The 26,286-nt window shown below is 42.2% G+C and overlaps 1 protein-coding gene across 17 annotated transcripts in view; it reads left to right on the forward strand.

Moving 5' to 3' along the window:
- LOC146553336 (receptor-type tyrosine-protein phosphatase F) overlaps positions 1 to 26,286 on the forward strand; it is a 163,477-nt gene that overhangs the window by 85,028 nt on the left and 52,163 nt on the right. For 10 of the 17 annotated variants that reach the window (XM_085254644.1, XM_085254643.1, XM_085254647.1 and 7 more), the window contains exons 5-11: positions 11,194 to 11,382; positions 13,799 to 13,816; positions 15,977 to 16,087; positions 22,567 to 22,836; positions 24,127 to 24,708; positions 25,007 to 25,140; positions 25,493 to 25,637. In XM_085254644.1, coding sequence (XP_085110770.1) covers positions 11,194 to 11,382; positions 13,799 to 13,816; positions 15,977 to 16,087; positions 22,567 to 22,836; positions 24,127 to 24,708; positions 25,007 to 25,140; positions 25,493 to 25,637 — 1,449 coding nt within the window. The remainder of the gene's footprint in view (positions 1 to 11,193; positions 11,383 to 13,798; positions 13,817 to 15,976; positions 16,088 to 22,566; positions 22,837 to 24,126; positions 24,709 to 25,006; positions 25,141 to 25,492; positions 25,638 to 26,286) is intronic. The other 7 variants (XM_085254646.1, XM_085254648.1, XM_085254651.1 and 4 more) reach the window with 1 other exon arrangement.

The following is a 26,286-nucleotide window of genomic DNA, read 5'->3' on the forward strand; positions in this document are numbered from 1 at the left end:
AAAGCGTTTGCAGCGGAAGGTCATGTTTGTCTTGGTTCTTCTCTGCTGTTGACGATTAAAATTACGGCAGTTTTTCATCTGCTGTGGTTAACGGGTTGTGCCGCAGTGTGATGTTTTTAAGCGCTTTAAAAAATACATTTTTGCCCTTTTAACGTTTATGAGACGGGATGATGTAGAGAACTGACAGGAAAGCAAGGAGAGGGTGGAGGAGAATGACGCACAGATGGTATCGGACTCGAACCGAGGCTTACGGCATATGGGTCGCCTGCTCAACCAGGTGAACTATAGTGGCACCTCATTTTTGAGCACTTCTGCAAACCGCTACATAATCAATGTTGAAGCTGTCGACATTGACTCACAGACTCTGTGTATTATTCATTATCTCTGAGTGAGAGAATAAGTAAAGTCTGTCACAGGAGCCCAGTCAGTGAGGATTTAATTAACAGAACCTGCCACATTCCACTACATCCACTCCACTGCCTTTCTCAGAACTCATAAAAGCCATTCCTATCTGCGATAATTACACTAAACATGCCACAATAAAGCTCTGCCGATGATTAATTTGAGGAGCGGAGAGGATCAATTAATTCATTTATTTGCGAACCGCTGCACTGCTTCTTTTTGTACAGCGATTTCATTAACCGTCACGCTTCCTGATTTTTGATCCTGTCCTTGTTTTTCTTTCCCGTGACACCTGGAGGAATAGCCTGTCTTATTAGCCGCATCGCATTACTGCAGACATTTACCACGAGCCCTCAGGTTTTTCCATCTTAGAGGCAGTTACATTAAAATAAGTAGTAAACCACAAACCGTGTAGTCTGTAATACCATAATCTCAAGGGTCTTCAATCAAACTCCTGTTAGTAGGACCACAAGGCAAGAGGAGCTGTAATATCAAAATGAAAGCCTACAGCTGTGCTACTCGTATAGCACAGTTAATGGAGGATGTGATTCTGTGCAGCAGTGCTTGTCCCAGAAGGTGACTCGGTCAGCATAACCATTTGAAATCAGAAGACCACCCTTGGGTTGCAGTAATGGGTCAGAGGCCAGGGTGATGTACTAACTGGTGCGCCGCAGCATAAATAACAGGCACGGGGCATCTGGCAGGGCCGTAGATCATACTGACGACAGTGGAAGTATGATATCAGATGGGAGAAAGAGGGAGAAGCAGAGATAAATAGGGAAGTGGAGAGAGAGATGATAAGAAGAGAGGGAGGGAAGGAAGGAGTGGAAGGAGTTTGGGGGGAATTAGATGACTGTTATTGATTATCTGCCTGTAGGCGAGGAAGTAAGGCCAAATGTTCTGCTCAGCCAGACAAAGTGTATTATTTCAAAGGTTATGGCATGCATTACAGTCTCTTTACTTCGAGTGCAGTTGGATAAACAAGAGAATAACTGCGCAGTGATGTACTACTACTAGCATGTAGTGCATTAGCGTGCATTAGCAACCATGCATGTGGTGTTTTTGTTATGGCTGTATTTTTGTGATGGTCCGTTGAATGCAGGTGTGTCTATCATGCAGCTCACGTGTCCTAAGGGACTGCTTGTTTGATGCGCTGCTATCTCCATAGCAACTGCCATAACACCTGGTGTAAGAGAGAGCTTACTGGAGCCAACTGGCTTGACAACATGTGGATTTCAATGGATATTTCAGTGCACTTTGTATGGATTTCCCACCCCTCAGAGTACGACTATAGTAGCAAATCTAGTAAACTGACTTCTCTGTCAGTCTAGTTGTCATGTAATTAACCACAGCGACATTAGTCACATCATCAATCTGTAGAAAAAAATTGTTTGGTTGTACTTTGCATCCTGTTTTCTTTGTTTTGTTTTTTTTCCATTCTGTTCCATTGAGATTTTCACCATTTTCATGTCATTACAACAGTATTACATCAATGGCCTCCTTTGATGTTGGGGTGTGCCGTACCATCCCTACCGAGGAGACCTCTATAGTGGGAGCTCTGCCAGCTAGTATTCCTCTGAAGAGCAGGAAAGGTCTGCTCACATGCCCTTCGTGGCACAACATGTGAGAAAAACCTGTACCCTGACATTGTGTCAGTTTGCAAGTCAAAAGAACAAGAGTAGCTACAAATTAGTCACTGTCTGTTTGTCACCATATTTCACACTCCCATTCCTATCACATACAAGGTCAAAGTCTACTAAACAGCAGGCGATGTTAATAAGCAACAGCTGTGGGAGTGTGTTTTACTGTAAACTTAAAATGCTGCTATCGCCAGATTTCTGCCCATTACTACTTTCCAGCAGAGTGTGTGACCGCCATTACGTTTGCAGTTTTATGTTTTCACGGTGGACTTAAAAACGTTATCTGCATCCTGCTACCCGCAAAGCTCTTTCGGCTGAACTTGTGCTTGTTTGGCTTTCTGTTTGTACCTTCTGCTGGCGCTGATACCTCTCTCACACTTCCATGTCTGAGGCAGATGCAAATGTCTGTCTCGTGTCTGTTGATGTTCTTGGCTGAAAACAGCTGGAGGCCATGTGCTTTGTTTCCGCCGACTGCTCATCTGCCTCTCGGTGCCAAATTGACTCAAGACTAGTTGAGACATCGACAACGGTCTCCTCACTATATTTAGTTTCACCCACAGGTTGGGCTGCCAGAAAGGTGAACAATTAAGAAAAGAAGTGGAAACATTGAGATGATAATGGTTCTAGTGCTCATGTCAAACAAATAATATATTAAAATAGATTCCTTTGTCAGACATTTAGCCGTCACTTAAGTGTTAAAAGCTACAAATTTCAACACTGAAAATGAAAAAGCTAAAATGGCCTTTGTGTTCTCTGTAAAGGCAGAGCAGTGATGTATGCTCAGAAAGGGTAGATTTTAGAGCAGTAATATTTCATGAGGCAAGTGGCTGTGTGGCTGCCACTGTGGTCTTTTGGTTCACACTATCAAAGCAGACATCACCTTTAATTGTTGTCATCCATCACTTGGCAAACAGGCACATGTGGAGATCATAAAGCCTTAGATTTCTTTTTTGAGACGACTGGCTCAGATCTATGAAACGAGCACCTTTGGAAAGGCGCACTTTTTAACCTTACTTTCTTAAGGCGAACAATTACGCCGAACTTGATTAACTATTCATACACTGCACGCTGATGTAATCCCCGATCACGTTTTTCATAACTGTATATTCTTTCCAAACGGGCCTCTCTCTTATGTAATCTTCAAAATATTAATAGCAGCTCCACCATCGTGTCCTTAGCGCTGTACGGAGGAAGATACCAGGGCGTACAGAGATGGAAATGAGGCAGGCATTCAAGTCTTGTATCTTGTGCCACTATGTCAGGGCTCCCCTCTTACAAAGGAAGTGGGGTGTCTGGAGTGTTTTCCCCCATTGAGATTAGTATGTTTTGGTTGTGGGAAAAACGCTGGCTGACGTTAGTGCGGGATTGAGCTCCAGCAGCCTCCCAGTGGGACAAAAGGACAGGGATGGGTCTCTTTCAGCAGGGCTCTGATTAGACCCATCGCCCTAGCTGCCACGCTCCACTCGCACTGGTAATTGGAGCTGGCAGGAGGTTGGCATGCAACCCTCCCCTGCTCCCTCCTCTTCTCCTCCTTTCCCCAGTCCCTTTTGAGTTTTTTTTTCTCCTCATCTCTCATCTAAATCTTACTTCACCTGCCTATGGTTGTCGCAGAGGCATTCCTCCTCGACACAAGGGTTTATGATTACAGTTTTCTTAATTTGACTAATTAACATAGTAGCAGTGCCTCTTCTCTTAATAAATTATTTTTCCAGTGTTTCTCCTTGCCTTTTGTGTATAATCAAAGCTCCCACTGCTATTCTAATTGAGCAGTACGATCACAAAACCACATTAAGTGTTCCCCTTCTGCCCATTCAGTTTTTTTCTGCGCTGCGATAACCACTGCGGACTATGTTCATGCGCTAAGCTGCTCACATTGCAGTATGACTCTGTGCGTGATAAACTGCTGTTGAGAGAACAATGGTCCTATTTATTATCACAACATGGAAGAACCTGTTCACGCGTACCTACATTTGCATCTTGTGCCCGCCTGACACCGCCTCTGGCCTTACTCATTGCAAATCCAGGGTGTTTCTACTGGTTTTTGTTGTTAACTCTGGCACAGAAACACTTTGCAAGTGAAACAAAAGTTCCAGTAAATACCACCGGTTTTAAAGCTCTTCAGTATGCAGCACAATATTAGATCAGTGGTAGAATAAAGGTTTGTACCCAGCATGCGTGATTGTGAAGTCTGCATGCAAACTGAATAAATTACCAATGCAGTAGTTAGATTAAAAAAGTAGAACACATTAATCTCCTTACAAGTGGAGCTCATGATCTTAGTATTCTTTTTTTAAATTTTTTTTGCTGCAGTACTGAACGCCTGTATGACATTATCACAGGATTTTTGCCTTGCTCATATTTTCTTGCATAGACTAGACAAGAGAATCGAGCTTTTCTTGAGGAATAACACTTCGGCATAAAAGAGGCTTTTTATTAAAAATTCCCTCTATCTTTATAAACATCAACCTGCAACGACTGCACTGTTTCATTGGTTTCTCTCCAAATTTCCCCATCTTTTCTTTTTCCTCCAAATTAAAGAGGACTGAACAAAGGCATGTCTTTGTCTTCTCGGGATGACAAGTTGGCAGACAAGGCCAGCTGCAGGAGTTGCAATAATAGAAATAGACAGACAGGGCTCAAATCTTATCCAATAGCTCGATATGATCTTTGATGAGCGCATAGAAAGGAGTTTCAATTATTCCTTTTTGCCAAAAGGCAAGGACATAGCCAGCTTTTTATGTAAAATGTAGGCTGAATGCTTTTAGAGCCGCTGGAGAAATTTCACCTTTTCACAGTGAGCTTTATGTTTAAAGTAAGTTGAAATAACTAGCTGTTATTAGCTTTTACATTTTCTAAAGTTATGGGGATTTTACAATGAACAACTTTAATCAGCTTAACTGTGCTTTAAAGTCTTTTGATATTTATTCTTACGCAGATGTACTATGCATAAATGATAGTGATTTTCTTTTTTCTTTTTTTAAATAATCAATTCTCTGTGATCTTAAGCTTGTGCTCCTGCAGAAGTTAAAAGGAAAGACAGTCATCAGTTTTTGTCCAATAGTCCAATAACATATGGGACATGCAGTTTAAATTTATCAAAAGACATCAGATGTTTCGCCTCCTTTCTTAGGAAAAACGTTGCACATGTGGCTTAGAATCACTTTTATTGATGTTGCTTTTAAAACCATTCAGTTGTCCTTCGTGCTCCTATGAGCACAATTTATGTAGCAAGCAAAACCTGCTTTGGTTGGTCATTAAGAAGAGCCGTGTTACTGTCTTCTAACTAACCTGGGATATTTCCCGCTCCCATTTAGGACACATTACGGAAGCAACACAAAAGCGGAGCGATGCTTCATATTTAAAGCATATTCTATATGTGCAGTCTGAACAGTGTAGCATTTAATAGTTTACCATGTAGAAATTTCCACATCAGTGCACTTTCCCTTGCAATGCAAACATTAAGCATAAATCAAAGACACATTAATCTTTAGGCTTTGCAGAAGCTTTTAAAATTATTCCCCGTTTGTGCTTCCTGAAACGACAGTCGCTGAATCTTTTGGGATCTTTCGACCAGTTTTGCCAATGGTGTTTATTTTTCACAGTCCAGTAACGTTTGCCAATAGTGTTAATCATAAATATTCTATAGGCAGCAATTCCACAGAGTTGGGTGGGTGGACATTGTCATTTATTATGCCAGTTTCTCATGTGAAAGGCATAGTTCTGTAGTTATGTGTGTATAATAACAGAGATAAATTTCTTCCAAGTAAGGCATGAATGTTTTTTAAGAAATATGTCAAAGAAATGCATCAAATTTAATATAATTTTCTAAGAATCTTTAATTGTAACTGCAGTGTCATGTCTCAGGGAATCAGTTGGTTTTCAATGTGTAGAGAGAAGCCACAATTTTCTGGCTGAGGCTGAGTGACACCAGGGGGTCTGAGCATGTGCTACATGCACAAACAGCTGGCACTGCATGATTCATGAACACTGGAAATCAGTGGTGGATGATGGACAGGCCGCATATTGATTTTTTTTTTCTGTTTATTTTATTTTTTGGGCGTATTCCACCTTGTGTAATTGTGTGTAATGATTAATCGTTAGCAACCAACCGACGGTGTTATTCAATTCTATTAAATCTATGAAATGTTTTTACGAGGGTCCAGACTTTTGAGAAAATTCATTGTGGAAAAGTGTTGCTCCATCACTGCCCAAGCATTGCCTCTAATGTAGTCCTTAAGTACAACCTGCTGTCCTGAACACAACCACCACAACCCACACCTACTGGCTAGTGAGTGCACCCAGGGGAGCAGGCACAAAGGGATTTCCTCTCAGATGATCCATTATGAACGTATTCTAAGGTCAGACAGGAGTTCAGAGTCCTGCACATTTAACTTGATTAGTGGTTTTCTCTGAGTAATGGGGGTTGGGGTTAGTTATCAACTTTTAACTCTACTGAATGGATTCCTTACTTGTATCAAAAATTACTGCCGCTTCAACATTATGTAGGGTTTTTTTCTACCAGGCATTTTTCGGCCTTATTCACTTCCTGTCTTTGGCTCCTTTTCTTTCTCTTTGAAGGTTAGTGAGAACAAACCACAAAGGAACACGGGGCACAACAATACTCTTACCATTATTCATACAGTGACAAACGGTGCAGCGGTATTTCATTGTGCTGTATTTGTGTGTTTCATAGAGGTATCCTCTTTTGTAGAGGTTTCCGTTGGGATGTCTGAAAACTGATTCTAAATCGTTAGACAGGAAGTAAGCCTTGCCACAACGATAAGAGGCCTTGCAGAGATCTGTCAGCTACATCTGAATATGAGACAATTTGGGCTACAGGCCAAAAACAAGGGTGAAAGAAGAAACAACTGCTCTGCTCGGGAATAGATTTAAAAAAACCTGTGGTCGTGTTAATGCTCGTCATATAGGTTTACATATGGATTTTTGACTCAGACGAGGCAAGTAGGGGCTTATGCAGCCTACTTAATGGGGTTTCACGGGTTCTATGTATTTAAAATGGCTTTTATTTTGTTTGTGGCATCATTTCTCATACAAATCCTTGCATTTGATCAGTGATACATAGTCCTTAGAGGATCTAAATAAAATGTGTTTTTCTTTGATGATCCATTAATCACGAGTTTGGAAAGAAGTCAGGTTTTTTTATTGATGCGTGTATATATTTACTGTCACAGTCTTATATATGTGACTATTCCAGTGGTTAAGGATTAAATGTTTACCCCAGACACCCTGGATCTAATGATTTTGTAGCAGATCATTCTGTTTTTTTCCATTAAAAAGTTCTCATTTCCTGTCCTTTTGAGTTACAGGGTCATAGACAAATCCACAATAATGTGATTTTTATCCATCTATCCATTTTCTTCCACTTATCCAAGGCTGGGTCACCCTGGATTAGTGATCATGAGAGATATTTAATGGCATCATGTTGTTAAGAATAACTCAGTCACAATTACTAATACACAAAAAAGTATCACCATCGCGAGAAACAGATGAGTGGATTAACCCTCCTCCTGACTGTAAAACTGACTTAAATGACTCGGGAAATTTCAGAAGTCTCTGAATGTGGGACTTCATTGACTTTACAGCTTCTTCTGCACAAGGAGGTAAACCTCATGCAGAAGGAGCTGCCAAGAAATCTTCATGGAGGTTTCTGCAGTGCGTGTTTATTGTAATTTTATGAAAGAGAGAGGCCGCCAACGCTGCCAGCACTGTGTGTAGTGTTACAAGTGAATTATTCAATGTTACAGTCAAGCCACTGTCTGTGTTCTGATCTGTTAGAATGATGGACAGCCTTGAGATTTTCTGTCATTCTTTAAAATAGAACAACAACAACAAAAAATCCACAGGTGTTGTAAAATATTCAGTCAGCACGACTTTGTGCAGAGGGTTCACCTGCCTCTAACCCGAGGTGAGCTGGAATGACCATGTGCACAGATAATTGCAGAGAGAATGAGTACATGAGCCGAGGTTCCTGTCCGGACAATATATTTCCCAGCTTCTCGTATTAATGTTTTTTTTCCCCCATAAAGCAGCCTTTTTGCTTATTGTTACACAGCCTGCAGTTTAAAATCTTTTCATGGTGAACCAAAGGTAAGTTACAGTCATTAGCACTTACTTCAATTCAACACTATGGCCCCATGACACATTTACATATGGGGAGACAGATAAACTAAATTACCGGTTCAAGTGCAAGCTGATAATAAGATCTCTCAAGGGCTATCATGTTTCTTCTTGACTGTTGCTGTCCTGAGGTTAAATTTGGATTTATTATGAGGTTGAAAGCATCTGAGCTAGAACACATTTTTTTATTAAAGACTGCGATGGCGAACAAGTGGTTGCTAGGGGAAAAAATGGCTATTGACTCACATGACTAGAATGCCACATATGCATACTGCAAGTTTTAATTAGCAGTGGTAGAGAGTAGAGCTGGGCGATATATCGAGTTTTTAAAACATATCGATATATTTTTATACGAGATATAAGCTGTGACAATATCCTTTATATCGATATAGTCTATGTTACGTTATAATTATATTTGTGGAGCCGCAAGTTTGCCTCTCTTTCGTCCACTTTTGTCTTTACGCAGCGTTACTCGGCCTCGCCCCTCCTTCACTGAACACAACTCCCCCTCCTCCCCCATCGCTTCACCTGCAGGAAGCGACAAGATGGACACGGCAAATCTGCGTTAACGAGTTACTGCGCATCGCCCCGTGTGTGGGGCTGGACGGCGTCAACGTGTTAGCTAGCTAACCACGCTAACGAGCTAACCACGCTAACGCCATGCAGCCCAGAGGCGCTGCACAGCCTAAAACCCTTTCATTCTCTCAAAAGTTGACAGCGCGCCTTATGTATGAATTCTGGTTGTGCTTGATGGCCGCGAACCGATTTTATGTGGTACACGGCGCTCAGCAATCTGTCAAAATGTTTTAGTACGACTTTGGTAAGCTACGGAGCTGCACCGCTTGATGGATTGTCGGAGCATTACGGCTGAGCCTCGCGGAGATACGTACTGTGCTTCAGCGTAATATTACCGTATTGTGTGTGTATAAGGACTAGGGCTGCCACGATTAGTCGACTAGTCACGATTACGTCGACTATCAAAATCGTCGACGACTGATTTAATAGTCGACGCGTCATTTGAAGCTTTGTAAGATCCCAAAAGCAGGAATAAGTAGCAGGATTTAAGAGTGTAATAACGGACTGAAACAGAAGATGGCAGCACTGCATGTACAAGGATGCCAGCTGCCGTTAAACCCCGAAGAAGAAGAAACTGTGTCCCAGAATTCATAGCGCGGCCCAGCGCAGTTGTCAACAATGGCGGCAGCTAGTTAGTTTTAATATTACTCTTATTATTCTTTCTGGGTCACAAAATAAACGTTTAACATATTTTCAGGCGAGAATGTAGCTGTGTAAACCTCAAATATCTGCTCAGTTTATCAAGACACCACATATTTTCAAAAGCGCTCCGACGTTTTCGGAGGCGTCTGTTACCCACTAGCTCGATAGCTAGCCGGGGGCCATGAGAGCACCGGACTCCCGGCAGATCGTTTTCAAACCCACCGCCCTACTCAGGTTAAACATATACAAGTCACTTAGATAACTTAAAAATGTTATTGTTTGGCTTTTTTCAGTATTTTATTTGTTCCTGAGTAAATCGGCTGAGTTTATTAAACTCCACCGAAACAATCTGCACATTTAATTAGAATTCAATTAACTATCATCTTGTCTTTATTTTTAGTTAGCACAGACCTTAAACCACTTAAAGCTGTAAGCTAATGATAGTTATATAAGAGCAGATGCTGCTGGTGCAATAAGCTGTACTTTTACGTTCAATGGATGATGATCTGATTAGTCGACTAATCGCAAAAATAATCGGTGACTAGTCGACTATCAAAATAATCGTTTGTGGCAGCCCTAATAAGGACCATAAATGGCACCTGTTAAGAGACATGGTTACGAAGTGGATTTCAAACTCCAGGCTGTCAGTCACGCAGTAGAAGTTGGGAACAGAGCAGCTGTGAAATCTGTCTTTGTTATTGTGCTCAGCGTCTTTTAGTTTACATTTTGACTGCACAATTGTGAGCTTTTTGTTATGCACAAAAACAACAGTTTTCTTTTATTTATGGAGCATTATTATTTAATAAATGCTCATAATTTATTTTTGAGTACATTTTATGTACATCTATGCTCTATGTTAATAAAAGTGCCTGTGTGACATCTGGGACACAGCTTTGACTAAGAACTCTCTTTTTGTTCTTACTTTATGGCTTTAAAAAAAAATATCGAGATATATATCTTATATCGCCATCCAGCTAAAAAATATCGAGATATGAATTTTGGGTCATATCGCCCAGCCCTAGTAGAGAGGTGTGAATGTGAGTGTGAAAAGTTGTCTATGTGTTAGCCCTGCATCTGATTGGTGACCTGTCCAGGGTGTACACCGCCTCTCGCCCTATGGTAGCGCAGATAGGCTCCATCCCCCACCCCCTCGCTACTCTAATAGGCATAAACGGAGCAGGATGGTAGGGACTGTATGCTTTGCGACATTTGAATCCCATGTGTCAAGACTGCCGCTATACACTGGGGAAAAAGCCTTTTTTTTTTTTTGTGGATCCCAAATTTTGGTTTAGGGATTATATTTTACTTGTTGTCATGCTCTTACATCCATTATGATGAGTTGGATTATTCAAATGGGTTTGTTTAGTTTGCAAAGCCTAAGGCAGCTCATCTATGCATGGGTACCCAGAGGCAGATTGCAGCCATCTTCCTTCTGTCTAAACCTCAGACTCCTTGTTTTGGGTAATAAGTCGCCATGATAATCAATCGCAAACAGCATTCTTATTTCCAACCTAATCCAAATCAGTACCAGATCTAGTGTTACCCAGTAGTATCGCCTGCTCTTGCACAATGTTTTTTTTTTTGTGTGCGTGTGGTCTGATTACTCTGAGGCCTGCAGCACCTGAAATTTATTTGCTCTATTTCAACCTCTTCTCTGGCCTTGCCAGCTCAACAGCTTTGTTGCACTCAACTCCTCTTGCAACAGCTGAAAATATATTTTCTCCGAATATTTTTCTCAACATCTTTTTTCTCTGTCTAGTCTAAAATTAAAATTTGCCTTTTTGCTCATTTTCAGAGAACCAGGTTCCTCATGGCTTTCCCACCATCGATATGGGCCCCCAGCTAAAGGTGGTCGAAAAGACCAGAACTGCCACAATGTTGTGTGCTGCCAGTGGAAACCCAGACCCAGAGATCTCATGGTTCAAGGACATGCTTCCTGTGGATATCAGCAGCAGTAACGGGCGCATCAAACAACTTCGCTCAGGTACGGTTTTATTTGATCTGATTTATTACCTTTAAAGTTTAACTTTATGGCATACATATAATGTTGCAATGGCAGCTCTGCATACCAACACACATAAATCATGTTAGACATGAGGAGATTCTGAAAAATACAAACAAAAACCCAAACAGCCTTTGTTCTGATATGATTTCATGTATTCACTTTCATCACAAAGGACATGAAAGTGTTATTGAACTTGTCATTGTCACCTTGATTACTTGGCTGAGTTCTTACAGAATTTTATTCCTCACAACAGCACAGCAGTCACTTTGAAAGTACCTCAGGAGTTGGAATGGTGTTCTCGTCTTAATCTGGGATGCTCGACAGCGACGAATGCTCCTGTAACCTTTTAAAATACAGAAAAATCATTTTCATCACATTAAATATTCCTTAATTATTTGTTAAACATGCAGCTGGGTCACAGTACGGCCAACCAGTGGTGCATTTTCTAGGATTTGACTTTGTGAATGCTCTTCACTCACTGTAGTTGCTCTGTTAATCACTGAAGACATATTCCCTGGCCTGGGCCAGATGGCAAAGGTTTTGCACCAATCTGCATACTAGATGCCTTCATTAGGGCTACATTAAACCAGGAAAAACAGTAGTTTTAGACCAAAATCACTGTGCAATCAACTCACAATCTCTCTACCTTTTTAATAAATAATAAATAAACACTCTTAGTGGCAGCTATTGCACACACATCACAAAGAAAGACATGCTTTTTGCTGTAAAACTTAGCTCAATTTGAAGTTTCATTATTTGATGGAACAGACGAGTTGCACTCATCAGTGCAGACTGACTATGACTGATTGCAGCATGTTGGCAATCTGCCTGCATTTATAGATTAGATGGTGATTAATTGCAAATCCTCTCCAGCCTGTTTGAGAGTGATTGCAGTCTGAGTCGAACCGAGATAGGTTGCGTCCAACCAGGTGACCTGTACAATCACCTCTCGACTAAAAGTATCTGTCTGTCATCCAGACATATAGTATGTCCCTCCTCACAAGAACAACAAAAGAGCCCCAGTATTTTCCACACGTACATAAGACTTGTTACTTAGTCAACATAGAGCCTACTTAAGTAAAATTACACTTTTGGAGATTTAGTTAGCACAGTAACATGAGAGAGATGTCCCTGCCCCTCAAGTGCAGGCTGTAATCTCCCGCATGCAGCTCAGACTTACACACTGCACCAGGACAGGACATCCATTCATATAGAAGCCTATATGTTCATAAACCACTGCATTAATAGAAAGGGAGCGCATGTCTAAAAGCAGGTTATGAGCCATGAGGCCTGGCTGTAGGTCTGAGACCCAGGGATTAAATATGAGAGCTACTCCAGAAAAAGACTGGCATTAGAGCTGCACAGCAGAAGCCGGGGCACTCGTGCATGTTCACTTACCCACGCTGGCTCTTGGCCGCGCTGCATCAAAATAACCCAAATTAAATACGAATGCCTACAAAGTAGATACTAACAAAACTCCTTAATTGTTTGATAACATTTTAGTGCAACGTTTAAATTGTGCACAAACCTTTTTAAAAAAAAATTCTACTTGGAAGAGCAAACTTTTTAATTAGTTTTCTTCCTCGCGTATATTGAAAGTGCCTGAAAATGTACTGATGTGTAATGCCCTCGGACTAACAATCCTTTTTTTATTCGCTAGCCTGTTCTTGACATCTGCTGCTCTATCAGGATTTACATTACTGCCTGTGACCTGAAATGAGGCCAATTTTGCAATAGCGGGAAAAAAGTGCATTAATTTGCTTTCACACTTTAACAGAAAAGAAAGACCCACTTCTATTGCATCACACAAGCTCGATTTTTTTTTTTTTTTTTTTTTTTTATTGAGCGCGCAGCCACATTTATTCTTTCTCTTTCACACCATCCAATTCATTCACTCTATAGAGATACTAACTTTCTTTCAGTTTAATACCTCTGATCTTGATACTTCTTGCTATCTGCCATTCTGTTTACTGTCTATGACTTTCATTAATCGCTCTTGCCCATTTTTTACTAACTGCTGTCTGCAGAGTGGGAGCCATCTTAAATCTGAAAGCTTAATTAATATATCACCTTCAAATTCATCATTTTATAATCCTGCTGTAAAGCAAGGGTAAATGTGGTTGTAGCTTTTGTAGGAGCATTTCAAAATATTTGCTTAAGAGATGGGATCCTTCTGACAAACAGCAGTTTTTTCTTTCAGTGGCCAGTCCAAAATTTACCCTTGCCTCACAGCATTAAGCATTACATTACTTTTAAGTGGCTTCTACTCTTTATCAGGTTGTTTTATCTTTTTATATGTGGCCTGTCAGAAGCCATGTTTTTTTTCTGCCACTGTTGTAAGTGGATTACTAACTAATCTCTCAACCTTGTTTGCATCGAAATTACTCCCACCTAGGTGGTACACCAATTAGAGGTAAGAATGATGGAAAGTGTGTTGGAAAATATCACATCCACGCCATTCCCTCACACCCACATCAGATCTCTGTTTTCTCCCCTACGCCACCGACATCACCGACTTCATCAGTGCTGTTGTTGCCCACCCACTTCTGCCCTCATCTCTTCCCAAAATGTTCTGTCTGTTGTCTGCTCCTTGACAAACAAATGATCACCAACCCGGATGCCATGAGAATAGAAATGAAGTCCAATGTGTTATCTTGTAAATGAGCCTTTTGAAGGACCTTCCCATACTGTAAAGAATGAACAACACGTGAGGAAACGCACACAAACATTATTTCAGAGAAACAAACGTCTCTCGGCTTCTGCCTCTCTCATGGCTTTTCAGCAAAAAAAGGGTGAGGAGTCGCATTTTCAACTAAAGGCCACCATCACCACAAGAGGATTTACCTGTCGCTTCAGTGCAGACTCAATGTGAAGTGAAATGGCTGCATTTACATACAGCCTATGCACCCCCACCCCCCCCCCCCCCCCCCACCCCCCCACACACACACACTAGCATAGGCGCAAAATACCTGCTTGAGATTATTAAGGTGGAAGTTTGAACGCCTTTTTATGGAAATCTTCCAACTGAAAGCACGATTTTCCCTTTAAGAACAGCAATAGTGGATATTGTGGGGCAAGCTGAATTCGTTTTAGAGTCTCTGTGTGTCTGTTTGTCCTGATAAAACCCATATTCAATTAGATGTTTAACTATTTAGGAGCTGGTGTTATGTTATGACAGCCACGCTGCCCCTTAGTTTGTACCCTATAAAACAGTGACATGACCTTGTAGGAAATCCACAAGTGTTCTAGCGCTTGGAAGTTATTGAATGGGGTTTAGTGTTGCAGTTTGACAACTGTGATAGCAGTAACCTTCTACATTTCTGTAGTACTCAGACTGTTTTCCCCCATGGTAGAACAGGCAGATTGACAGATTTGTGACATCTGCATTAGTATGCAGGTACATGTCAGTGCTGAATCAGACAGCGATGAGCTCAGCAAGCAGAGTAAACACCTTGGAGGGATGTGTTGTCACGAGATCTAAGGTGATATTGTCACATGTCCCTGTCCAACTCCAGTTTTTTTCTTTTGCTTTTGGGGTCTTGTCTGGAGTCTGGTTGGTGGTGAACCTGTTTGCTACATTCATCTCATACTGCATGATGTGAAAAATGTATCCTGACGTCATCTTATGCTGAGTATCTTTGTCACTTTCAAACTGCATGGTGGTTGGCCGCCGTTCGTCCTTCTGCCATGCTGCTTGGAGATGTGATACGTTTTATCACTCACTGTATACCTGTGAGAGAATTAGCTTTGTTTGTAGTGTATTTGAAATCAGGTGGGTCAGGTAAGTGTGCTGTTGCTCTTTCTCAACTTCTCAGATAAGAGCTCCGGCACGGAGTGTCAGAAGGACCTAAGTAAGACCGGTCTCCTGGGATTTTATGCTTTGTTAGGAACAAGATGTTAGTCTTCTCTTTGATAAATAGAGCTACTCAGGATTATGAATACTAATCTAAGCCATCTGGCAGCTGAAGCTTCTCCTTTCAGTGGGACATGGTCAGTAATGAGGTCACTGCTTAATGTGTACTCAACAATGAGTGACGAAAAGAAGCCTTCTTTCTGGAGAAATATGCTTATTTATGTCATTATTATTATTATATTATATGTCATTATTTACATTCAACTTAAAATTAAAGTTACATTGTTTATATAATGTCCTAACAGCAGCGTGACTGTGCATGTACATGTTGAGTCCATTTGGCATAACTTGGCTGAGAATAATCCTTTATCATGTAATCTCTTTGGTTTGTCAGTTATTTCCCAAAGCAGAAAACCTAATTAGACCGTGATGCTTTTGACATGTTATTCAAATGAATATTGACCCAGAGCCCTGTTTTTAACACAACGAAGAGAAAGAGCATCTTTTGTCATAAACTTGCCAGATCTGCTCTGTACTTGTGTTGCCGTAAGTATTTTCTTGACTGATCTGTGTCCGTGTCTGAGCATGAACTGGCTTAAACTAGTCGTCTGCAGAGTTTCTAGCAAGTCACTGTACAGATATCTGCTGTGGTTTCATGCCAAGTAATGTGTCCTATTGCACAACTGTCAAGACAGCTAAATTTGCTAATCCTCTATGCAGGAGCCCTGCAAATTGAGAACAGCGAGGAGTCGGACCAGGGGAAATATGAATGTGTCGCCATGAACAGTGCCGGGACCCGTTACTCTGCTCCTGCCAATCTCTACGTGCGAGGTAAAGTCAAATGTCTCTCTCAATCGTGGAGTTAATCAATCATTAAAATCATTCCGTTATCTCAAGAAACCACGCAAGCCTTTAAAGTGCCTCGTCGAGCCACGATATGATTTAAGCCCTGCTGTGTGGGAATGTGCAGAGTGTGTTTTATTGACAGCTTCCTTCCTCTCATCCAACCTTGGTTGCCTCTGACAAAATGGGACAAATTACATCTCATTATTGATTGTTAAATTCTTATTAATGAATTGAGCAATTTCCAGCTTAGCTCAGTTGACCTTCAGCAGGAGGAGACTTCCAATCAGCCAAGATGAGCAAAAACGCTTCCAGTACCTTTAACTGTTGTGTAATTCTCATTTACCACATTTATGCCCACTCTCTCTGCCTGTGTATCACCTTTAAGCAATTCTCTCAGCATTATCCTCGCCATGCCATTCCTTCCTTACCAATGAGCTGCACTAACCTCAACCTCCTGTTTGGCTGCAAACTCCACCAGGTGCAGCCTCTGTGAAAACAGCTGCATTGAAGCCATTTCCTCTGTTGGCACTGATGCCAGGCCTCCTTTCTTTTTTATTTTGACTGTATCGAAAGGCTCCATTATTCCCCCCGCATAACCCAGAGCTCTTAAAGGCATGGATGAGTCTGGAGTTTCAGGGTTTGTTTCTGTTGCGGTGTCTCTGTGAGCAGACTAATGCAAGGCGAGGGCAGTGTTGCACCCATACTGGAAAAAGCTGGTATAGGGGAGAGAGTAGTGCGGGTCAGCCCCTGCAGATATCACCACCATGTCTGATGTACATGGAACAGAAAAGCTGGTGGAGGAGGGAGGGAGGGAGTGAGTGAAAGTGTTATGGTAAGAAAAAGACACGCTTGGCTCTCATTTCATAATTTTGTTAAAAGAACACAGTAGTGTATCATAGAGGCTCATTTACGGATGAGTGATTCCACTGTCTCCCTTTTATCCACTGGGATAAAATAAGTGAATAAGTGTCCACTGTTTTCCATCTAATCCACACCAAAAAAACATAATCAAACCAGTTTGGGGAGTGGAAATGACCTTTTTAAACAAATTTCATTGTCACTCAGATATACTCTACTAATATTTAGCACCGATTTTTCCAAGATAACGGTTTTTGCAGCAGCAGAAACATCCTGCTGGATCAGAGGAATCGGTAAAATTCTCCTCAAGGATAAGAGAGGAATCAAATTTACAGACTGAACACTGAACACAAGGTTTAGATCTTAAAGCTTGACAGGGAGAGGTAGTCAGCCAAACAGCAAAGGCGAGGAAGGGATGTAAGTCTTGTCTATTAATCAGGACTTGTCTGTCACAGGTGCAGACGCTGCCTTTTCCCCCCCCTCAGAGGTAATTACAGTAGTTGTGTGCTGTGGCGCCAGCAAGACCCCCAGGCCCAGCTACTCTGTAACACCACCCAGGTAGCTGTCAACCCTTTGGCCTTAACACCAACTTTTTCCGCCAGCCTCACCACACCAGTGGAGAGATAGAAATCAAACCAACCGTAACCTTTTAAAAGTGTGCTCGTCTGGGATAGAGAACAAAGGCTCAAGCCATGTTTTCACCATCTTTGTTACCGCTGCAAGAGCGAGGAGATGAGACCTGGGGCTATGCTATCACTGGGCTGCTAGATTGAGTTTAAAACATATGGGACTTCAGACGAGTGCACTTTGACCTGCCTCTCCTCCTTTCCTGTTGTTCTAGTTTATATAATTCTCAGAGATGAGGGGAGATTTTGGCTGTTTTGAGGTTTGCTGTCAGCCAAACGCTTTACAAAGCTATAAAATTGTTATTCTCAGCCTTCACTAGTATGAGTAAATAAATGGAAATTAAGTGCTGAGATATGTGTTCACTCTGACTTTTCAGTGAGTTAATTAGAAAATAGGAATCTGTCACTTGATCAAATTTAGCTCCTTCTCAAAATTTTATCTGCCGTGCGTCGCGAGATCATTTGTAATCTTGAAATGCCAATAAAGTTAGTGCTGCTCGGACGTGAAATATAAAAGGACTGCTGTAAGAGGAAGAATGCTATTATTCTCTATCAACACCCTTCCAACACCCTCCCACAAGCGCACACTCTCTGCTGTCAGACTCGCATTAAATGTGCTTGTTGTGGGTTTGTCTACAAATGTGTTTGTGCTTTTTCCACTCATCGTCGCCGCCCAATCCGATTCCTGTCTGCAGGTACACAACATGCTGCCGTCACCACCCTTGTCTTGACATTTCACAGCCAACAGAGAGTGATGCCCTCATATTTGTGTGTGGGTGGGGACTGTGAGACTGAAGGAGAAGGTGGTTTTGTGGATGAGGTCTGCTCCTGGATTGTTTTTCCCCTTCATGTCTGCATATCTATTTATGTCCTTTCACTTCTCATCCATTAGGACTGCGTGCGTGGTTGGAGGTGTGCGAGTGCGTGTGCTCCCTATTTTTATTTTTTTTGTGTGACCCTCCTCCCAAGGAGGACTCCATCAACGTGGGCAGAATCGAGAGCGTGCTGTGATTGTGCATGACCGCTCATTTGTCAAGCGCTTATCCCACAACGGAGGAGGGATGTCAGCTTCTGTCTGCTGGCACTCCTTCATATATAAATGTGACATATCAATATGTCACAGAGGATAAAGTGCTGCAGCAGGTCTTTTCTTTCACCAAAGTATCTTCATGATGCTCTATGTATGTGTATTTTTGTGTGTCAAGGAGGGAAACTTGCAAACTAATTAATTCAGGTCACTTTATGAAGACTTTTACGAAGGCACTGGAGCATATCTAGCATCCCTTATGTAAAGGAGGGGTGGATAATGAGATAAATTTAACAATATCACACTGTTATGATGACTGGGATGCTAAACTAGAGTCTAAAATAGTCAAATAGGTCTCTACACAGTAGAAAAAACATTTAGTGAGTTTTAAAAGCGAGTTTCTCTCCCTGGTGCTTTATGTTGGATCTCTGTTTCATGTGCCTAACCTCCGCTGTGTCAACTGAAACACTGGTCTGTTTCACTCTGTTGTCTTCCTCTTCACTTTGTGTCTTTTCATTCCATCGCTCACCTTCATCAAATCACTTCATCCGCATACAGATCAGCGTGAAGGTTGGTCATTTTCACTTTTGTCCCTTCCCTTTAGTTTGAAGCAGGCTTTAGGTGAGGGCAACCCCAACCCCTCCGTGAATACACTCAAAAAAAAAAACTCATTTAAAAATAGCTCCCCCTAATCCCCTGAACTCCAAATGTGTGTTGTCGAGTTGTTTGCATGTATCTGTGTATAGTTCTTGCATGCCTTCCCTTGCCGCTCCCCAAAACCTTGTTTCGATTAGTCTTGCCAAAACGTACAAAGGAGTCCTGAGCAGCTTGCTTAACTCATTATTAAATGTCTGTTGTGTTGTGTTACGTTGCTATTCACTCTCCCCTCCACACCCATATTGTCCCTGTCCAATGCTTCCACTAAAAGCTATAGCTGCTTTAACCCTCAGCCTTTCCATCCGCCTCTGTAGGCCCATCAGTGGTGTGTGATGGATTACTCCGGTATTCAGGTGGCAACCGGATTTGTCAGGTATTTAGGCAGAAACCCCTCTGCTCTCCCACTGAGGGACATGGGTATCAGAACTGACAAAGCCATTCTCAGGGGATTATGTCTGTTTTACTACCATGGGCATCCTCCACCCAGAGACTGACAGATTTGACAGACATGTTAGCGTAATGAGACATTTCCCCAGAACACGTTTGGAAAAAGGTAATGATGTTTAACTGCAAGAAATACAGTATGTTTACTCTTGCCGAAAGCCCTATATGCTTAACGTGCTATATATATCTATAACTATGACTTTCGGTCCCATGTTTACAGGCTGAAAAAAATCGTAAAAATCAATGAATGATTATATTCGCTTTGTCCACAACCCAGGTAATATTTTGGAAATGGTCTCTCCTCGTGCAATATTTGCAAAACGCTGATGTGCAAAGAGCTGACCTGTAGGATATATAAGAATGAGCTGGCAGTGTGCTGACAGGGGGGATGATCAGCCATCATGGTAGCCCAGTGCTGCTGCCAGGAAGCCCAGAGAGCCTGCTGAATCTGTGCCATTGTGTGCCAGATATTGATTGACTGAACAGGTTCTGCTATCCTTGGGCACTTTGTCAAGGCAGTTAAATTTATAGGTATCCAGCAAGCAGGCAGGCAGGAGTGGAGACTGCGCTTATTTTGTGGTTTTGATAGAGTCCCGGAGCCCATCTCTCCAAAACCGCTCTCAACAGGAGAGAGGCTTCGGGGGAATCGATAACAATTACCTGCCCTCTAGTCATTTTGTTCCACAGCACCTCTCCAAACTTAACCGCACACCATGAATTATTCACAACATTAAGTGTTCAATATACGCAGACCCCATTGACAGACTGCTCTTAGCACTGTTTAGTCTATGGAGTGATGAAAGAATAACAGATACTTTGAGCTTAATGGTTTTACATTAGGCATGCTCCTCTCGGGTTTCTCTTTTTCATAAGCATATGAAGAAAAAAAATTGCTGCACTTCGAGGGCGTTGCAGTTGTGTGGGAAGACACAGGTGGCCACCAGCATGAACGGGATGCTGACACTTCTTTCTCAAAGGTGTTGCAAATTAACGATGCTGGAAATCAGATCTTCGGTCATTAACGTGAGAAAATGGTGCAAAGTTCCTCCTTTATCCTCTTCCCTCCAGCATACTCAGACTCGCTATCCTATTCCATATCTTTCCTCAGCTCCCGTGCTTGCTTTGCTTGAGAATGTCGTACCCATCCAGTTCCCACCCTGGCAACACTCTGCCTGTCCAGTCTCTGCATGTCATCAGTCATATTCCCAATATCCCCTGATATCAGATGTACTCATTTGTGGAAGTTTTTAAGCTAATTTCTTCCTCCTCCAAAAATGTATTAACTCTGTAAAGTTGTCCGATATCCTTCGCTAACTTTACGAATATTAAACTGTCATCTAATATTTGATTGTAAATTGTGCTGAAGCTTAAACGACCTCTTTAGTCTTCCCGGTGTTATCAGGAAAACACATCCGTGATTTCTTTTCTATTTGTGCCTCAGACCAGGAATATTAATATTTTTGTGGTATTGAGCAAAGTAGTTTAGCCCCAGACGATTCTGTTGATTAAAACAGCAGAAGGTCTAAATACAGCACCTCAGTTATTATGGGAAAATTCAGATGAATATGAACCAGGTCCCCCTTATTATAGTGCAGTCCAGAGAACAAGCTTTTTTCCTGACTGGAATCTCAAAAGGTGCTTTTGTGTTTTTCCATTTCGCCACATAATGAGGGGAATAACAAGCATGGCTGTAACGACGTTCCGGTTCAAATTAGATCGGGGAGGAAGGGGTGGGGGTGGAGGAGGTGGAGGGAGACTCATATTTGAAAATCCATTTTCATGTAGACCAGTGCAAAAGAGCAATTACAGTCAAGGGCTTTTTTTTTTCCAGAGAGAGACAGCGATATTTTAGTGTATTAGGGGGAAACATGCAGTATGAATTCTGCAGGGATAGTTTCATGCTGTTGTCTTTAAAAACATACATCCAGCTGTAATGGGACAGTAATAATGCATCCGTTGCGGTGAGCTAAATATTTGGCCAAGCTGTATTGAAGGTTAAAGAAGTCAGAGCTCTCCCTCCTTACTCTTAGCACGCACTATATTGATATTCTTGCATGTCATAAATGTAACAGGTCTGACACTGATGGATGCTCACGTAGCGCTGTCAGGCATTCATGTGAAGTGAAAAACTTTGTTGTAGTTGCCAAAAGTTACCAAAAAAAGATCTAAAATGTTTAAAATGGGATGCATTCTCGCGCATCTTCATTTAAATAGAAAACAAGTCATATGTAAATCCTGGTTGCCTGTTTATTCTAGGCTAGCTTTTCAGTATTGCATGGCGCCTCTGCACTGGTGTTTGCCTTGTCCCTAGCGACGTCAACGGGCCCTTCTTGTCTCCATGGGAACCCCTTTTTAATGTCAGCCTATCTGCATATCAGAACCGCACAAAGAGAGGGAGCGAGAGAGAGCGAGAGAAAGACGGGCTGAGCATAAGGAGCCGGAGAGGCAGCGAGAGGAGAAATCAAACAATAGCATCTCCACAGGGTTTCTCAATGATGCAACTCTCGCCACTGCTTGACACTCTAACAAAAGAGGGCCAGACATAGCCCAGTTTTTGCTGGAGACTATTTTGATTATATTCCCTTTTGTAGGCAAGAGGATAAAACACCCCCTCAAAGATTTCTTCTGAATTTCCAGAGGCATTTTGTGACAGTCCTATTATTCCCATTGTGCTCGCCTGCACATTTGGACAAAAGCGATCACCCTGCGTTCTGTTAGCTTTTCTCAGTTAGCTTTTAGCCTTGTGGTGTTGTATAGAGCACGATCATTCTCACTAACAAAAAGAATAATACTCACCTTACATCTCCTACCTATTGACTCCTGTCGCTTTCTTCTTCTCTCCATTGCCATAGTGCGAAGAGTCCCACCCAGATTCTCAATTCCACCCACCAATCAGGAAGTGATGCCGGGCGGCAGCGTCAACCTGACGTGCGTGGCAGTGGGCTCACCGATGCCCTACGTCAAGTGGACCACGCCTGACGAGGAGTTAACCAAGGAAGAAGACATGCCACTGGGACGCAATGTGCTGGAGGTCACTAACATTCGCAAATCGACTAACTACACATGCGTGGCCATTTCTTCTCTGGGCATGATTGAAGCCACTGCTCAGGTTACTGTCAAAGGTGAGCGCTGTTTTCAGACCAGTTAGTGCCCGTTTATTTCTGAGGTTGCATGGCACTTAATAAGCCACATCTACATGCCTCTGAATGTGCTCAATCCAAGGTTTATTTGTCGAGGACCCTTTGTTGATACTGAGAAATAAAAGTTGATGGCTTTTAGTCTTGTTTTTTGCAGCACTGAAGCCAATACAATAATCTATGTTTCTCTCTGCATTCTCAGGTCATTTTTTGTAAAAATGCAGCACAACTTTGCACAATGCACAACTTTTCTTTCACCAAAGTGTCCTTATGTTGCTCTATTTGTGTATATTTGTGTGTCTAGGAGGAATGCTAATCAATTCAGGTCACTTAATGAAGACTTTTACAAAGGCACTGGAGCATATCTAGCATCCCCTGTGTAGAAGTGGGGTGGGGTAATGAGATGAAATTGACAGTATCACACTGTTATAATAACCGGGATGCTAAGCTTGAGTCTAAAATGATCAAATAAGTATTCAAAGACTCCACACTTTGTTACTTTGAGTGTGTACAAACAGTAAAAAAAATATTAAGTACGTTTTAAAAGCGAGTTTCTCTCCCTGGTGCATTACGTTGGATCTCTGTTTCATGTTTCTAACCTCTGCTGTGTCAACTGAAACACCTTTCTGTTTCACTCTGTTGTCTTCCTCTTCACTTTGTGTCTTTTCATTCCATCACTCACCCCCGTCAAAGCACTTCATCCGTCTACAGTTCAACCCGAAGGTCGGCCATTTTCACTTTTGCTTCTTTCCTTTAGTTCGAAGCAGACTTTTTTCCTGTCCTTTTTCGGTATCTATCTGTCGACATGAATGCGCCCCCAACCGTCTTTGTGTTTACAACATTGTGACTGTGTTGTTTACTTGTTGCAGCCTTTCTTATCAGTTTTTGTCTGCATTGATTTACTTTCCAGTCTACTGGTCAATACACAAAATGCCACAGTCATTAGAGGGACCGCGGCAATCCAGGCCAACTCCTTTAAGGAAGCTATGATGCAGACCATTTGTTTTGTTTGCATTTGTCACCACAGAACAGTTTGCTTGTGTTTTGAGAGATGGACAGGCTGGACTAAATGACTTCAGTCTATTTCCTTTATTTTGGGGAATATTGGTGGTGACTGTTATAAAAATTAGGCCACGAAACACAGCTATTTTCTAGGAGTTACCTAATGTAGCACTGCACCATGTATTTTCCCCACAAGGTAACAAGAATTGTTTTTTTTTTTTAAGTAATTCATTTCAGTTCTTTAAAGCTAATATTTTGCTTCTCCCTCCTCAGCCTTACCAAAACCCCCCACCTCGCTCAGGGTGACTGAAACCACAGCTACCAGTGTGACTCTCTTATGGGAGTCTGGAAACCCAGAACCTGTGTCCTACTACATGATCCAGTACAGAGCCAAATCCTCCGACAATGGCTTCCAGGAAGTTGAAGGTGTGGCTACCAACCGTTACAGCATCGGCGGGCTTAGTCCGTACTCTGAATATGAGTTTCGTGTCATGGCTGTTAATAACATTGGCCACGGGCCTCCCAGCGACCTTGTGGAGACACGCACAGGTGAACAGGCCCCCTCCTCACCGCCTCTACACGTCCAAGCGCGGATGTTGAGCGCCAGCACAATGTTAGTTCAATGGGAGCCACCCGAGGAACCCAATGGGCAAATCAGGGGCTACAGAGTCTACTACAGCTCTGACATGACAGCGCCACTCAGCGCCTGGCATAAACACAACACAGACGATAGCAGCCTAACTACCATCTCAGGACTGACTCCCGATATCACCTATAGCCTCAGAGTGCTGGGTTTCACCTCTGTTGGTGATGGGCCACCATCTGACATCCTGCAAGTCAAGACCCAGCAGGGAGGTGAGCAACCAACCACTGTGTCTGGATTTCAGTGTTTTTAACATCTCTATTCATGCACATACAAGGTTAAAGGTGTGATTAAGCATATACAATGAGTTGAAGCTCTGTAGTTTTTCTTGCTTTTGTGTTCATTATGCATACTGAGTGTCTGGGAAACTGCTCTTTAGGTGATTTGTGCACAGGTTCATCTGCCACGCAGTAAAAGTTATGGAGGTGATCTTTGCAGGAGCTTTAGTAACATCCTCTCTTTGATTCTTTTTGTTCTTTAACATTCGCCCTCTCACCTACTCTTTACCAGTCCCTGCCCAGCCATCCAGCTTTGAGGCTGAAGCCGAGCTGGACACGCGCATTGTATTGACGTGGCTGTGGCCCGTACAGGACCCCATCACCAAGTATGAGCTGCAGTACTGGGAAGCTGGCTCAGACAATAAGGTTAGAATAAAAATCTATGCGTGCATCTATCTGTCAGTCTTTTCTTATATCTGTAGGGAGTCTGCAGATATATGAATGTTGCCGTTGATGATGTAGAGTTTCTTTTTTGTCCTTTCATTCAACTGGACCAGTTGAGGGCAAATTGTTTTTGAATCACATGGCTCTCAAATTTGACCGTATTCTCAAATATGAACGCATGTATCAATAAGAGACAGCAACTTGTGCTCTTCAGTGGCAGAGTAACTCCAGTTTGTTAAAGCAAAACAGCTCAATCCGTGAGTAGGTTTGTGTGAATGTCTTTGCTTCTGATGAGTTCTTCTGACATTTTTCCTTCCGCTGTTACACCCTCCAGATTCACGTGACCTTCAACCCTGCAGGCTCCTATGCTGTAGAGAACTTAAAGCCAGACACTTTGTACTATTTCTCCCTGGCCGCCCGTTCTGAAATGGGTTTGGGTGTCTACACCCAGCCCATCGAGGCCCGCACTGCCCAGTCCAGTAAGTACACATTCGTCTGTCTTGAAGCTGTCCCTGTCCTCTTTCTTCCCACTTTTTATTCACTAACCAGTGATTTCAGAGCCACCCTCAGCCGGCTGCTGCAGGTTTAGGTTGTTCTGTTCAGTGTGAGCGAGTGACTGAGCGAGTGAGACAAAAGTAGAGTTTTATAGCGCTTAAATCAAAGAGCGTGGGCAACTTGAATGTCAAGTCAATTTCAGCGCCACATAAAATGCTGACAGTGCAGCTATCCCGGTCAGCTTCATGCTTCCACCACCTCCCCTCTGTCACCAACACTAACCCTCATGTCCATCTATCTGAGGGCAGGCCCTGTGTCAAAGGTACGTTTAATGTGTCTGGTTCCCACATTTGCGAGCCGTGCTGTTGTTTTGTCTCATATCATTATGTGCTTTTACAGTGCCAGCACTCAAAATGTCACTCTCTGCCAGCTGACTGATTCTTTCTTATTTATTTATTTCATTTTTGTGCTGATGTGGCACGGTGCTTGTCCCACGGTGCGTGTGTGCCTCACACATAAAACTGAGAACAGAAAAAATGTCACTTTTAACTTTTAATTGTAGCGATTATGTGAATAAAAGTTTAACTCCTGAGAAAGTGACTCCTAAAACTGACTGATGCGCTACAGACGACT

The sequence above is a fragment of the Mchenga conophoros genome, linkage group LG18 (genome assembly GCF_057382185.1).
Source record: "Mchenga conophoros isolate Kocher_MC1m ecotype Shallow Benthic linkage group LG18, M_conophoros_male_GT1.1, whole genome shotgun sequence".
Taxonomy (NCBI): Eukaryota; Metazoa; Chordata; class Actinopteri; order Cichliformes; family Cichlidae; genus Mchenga; species Mchenga conophoros.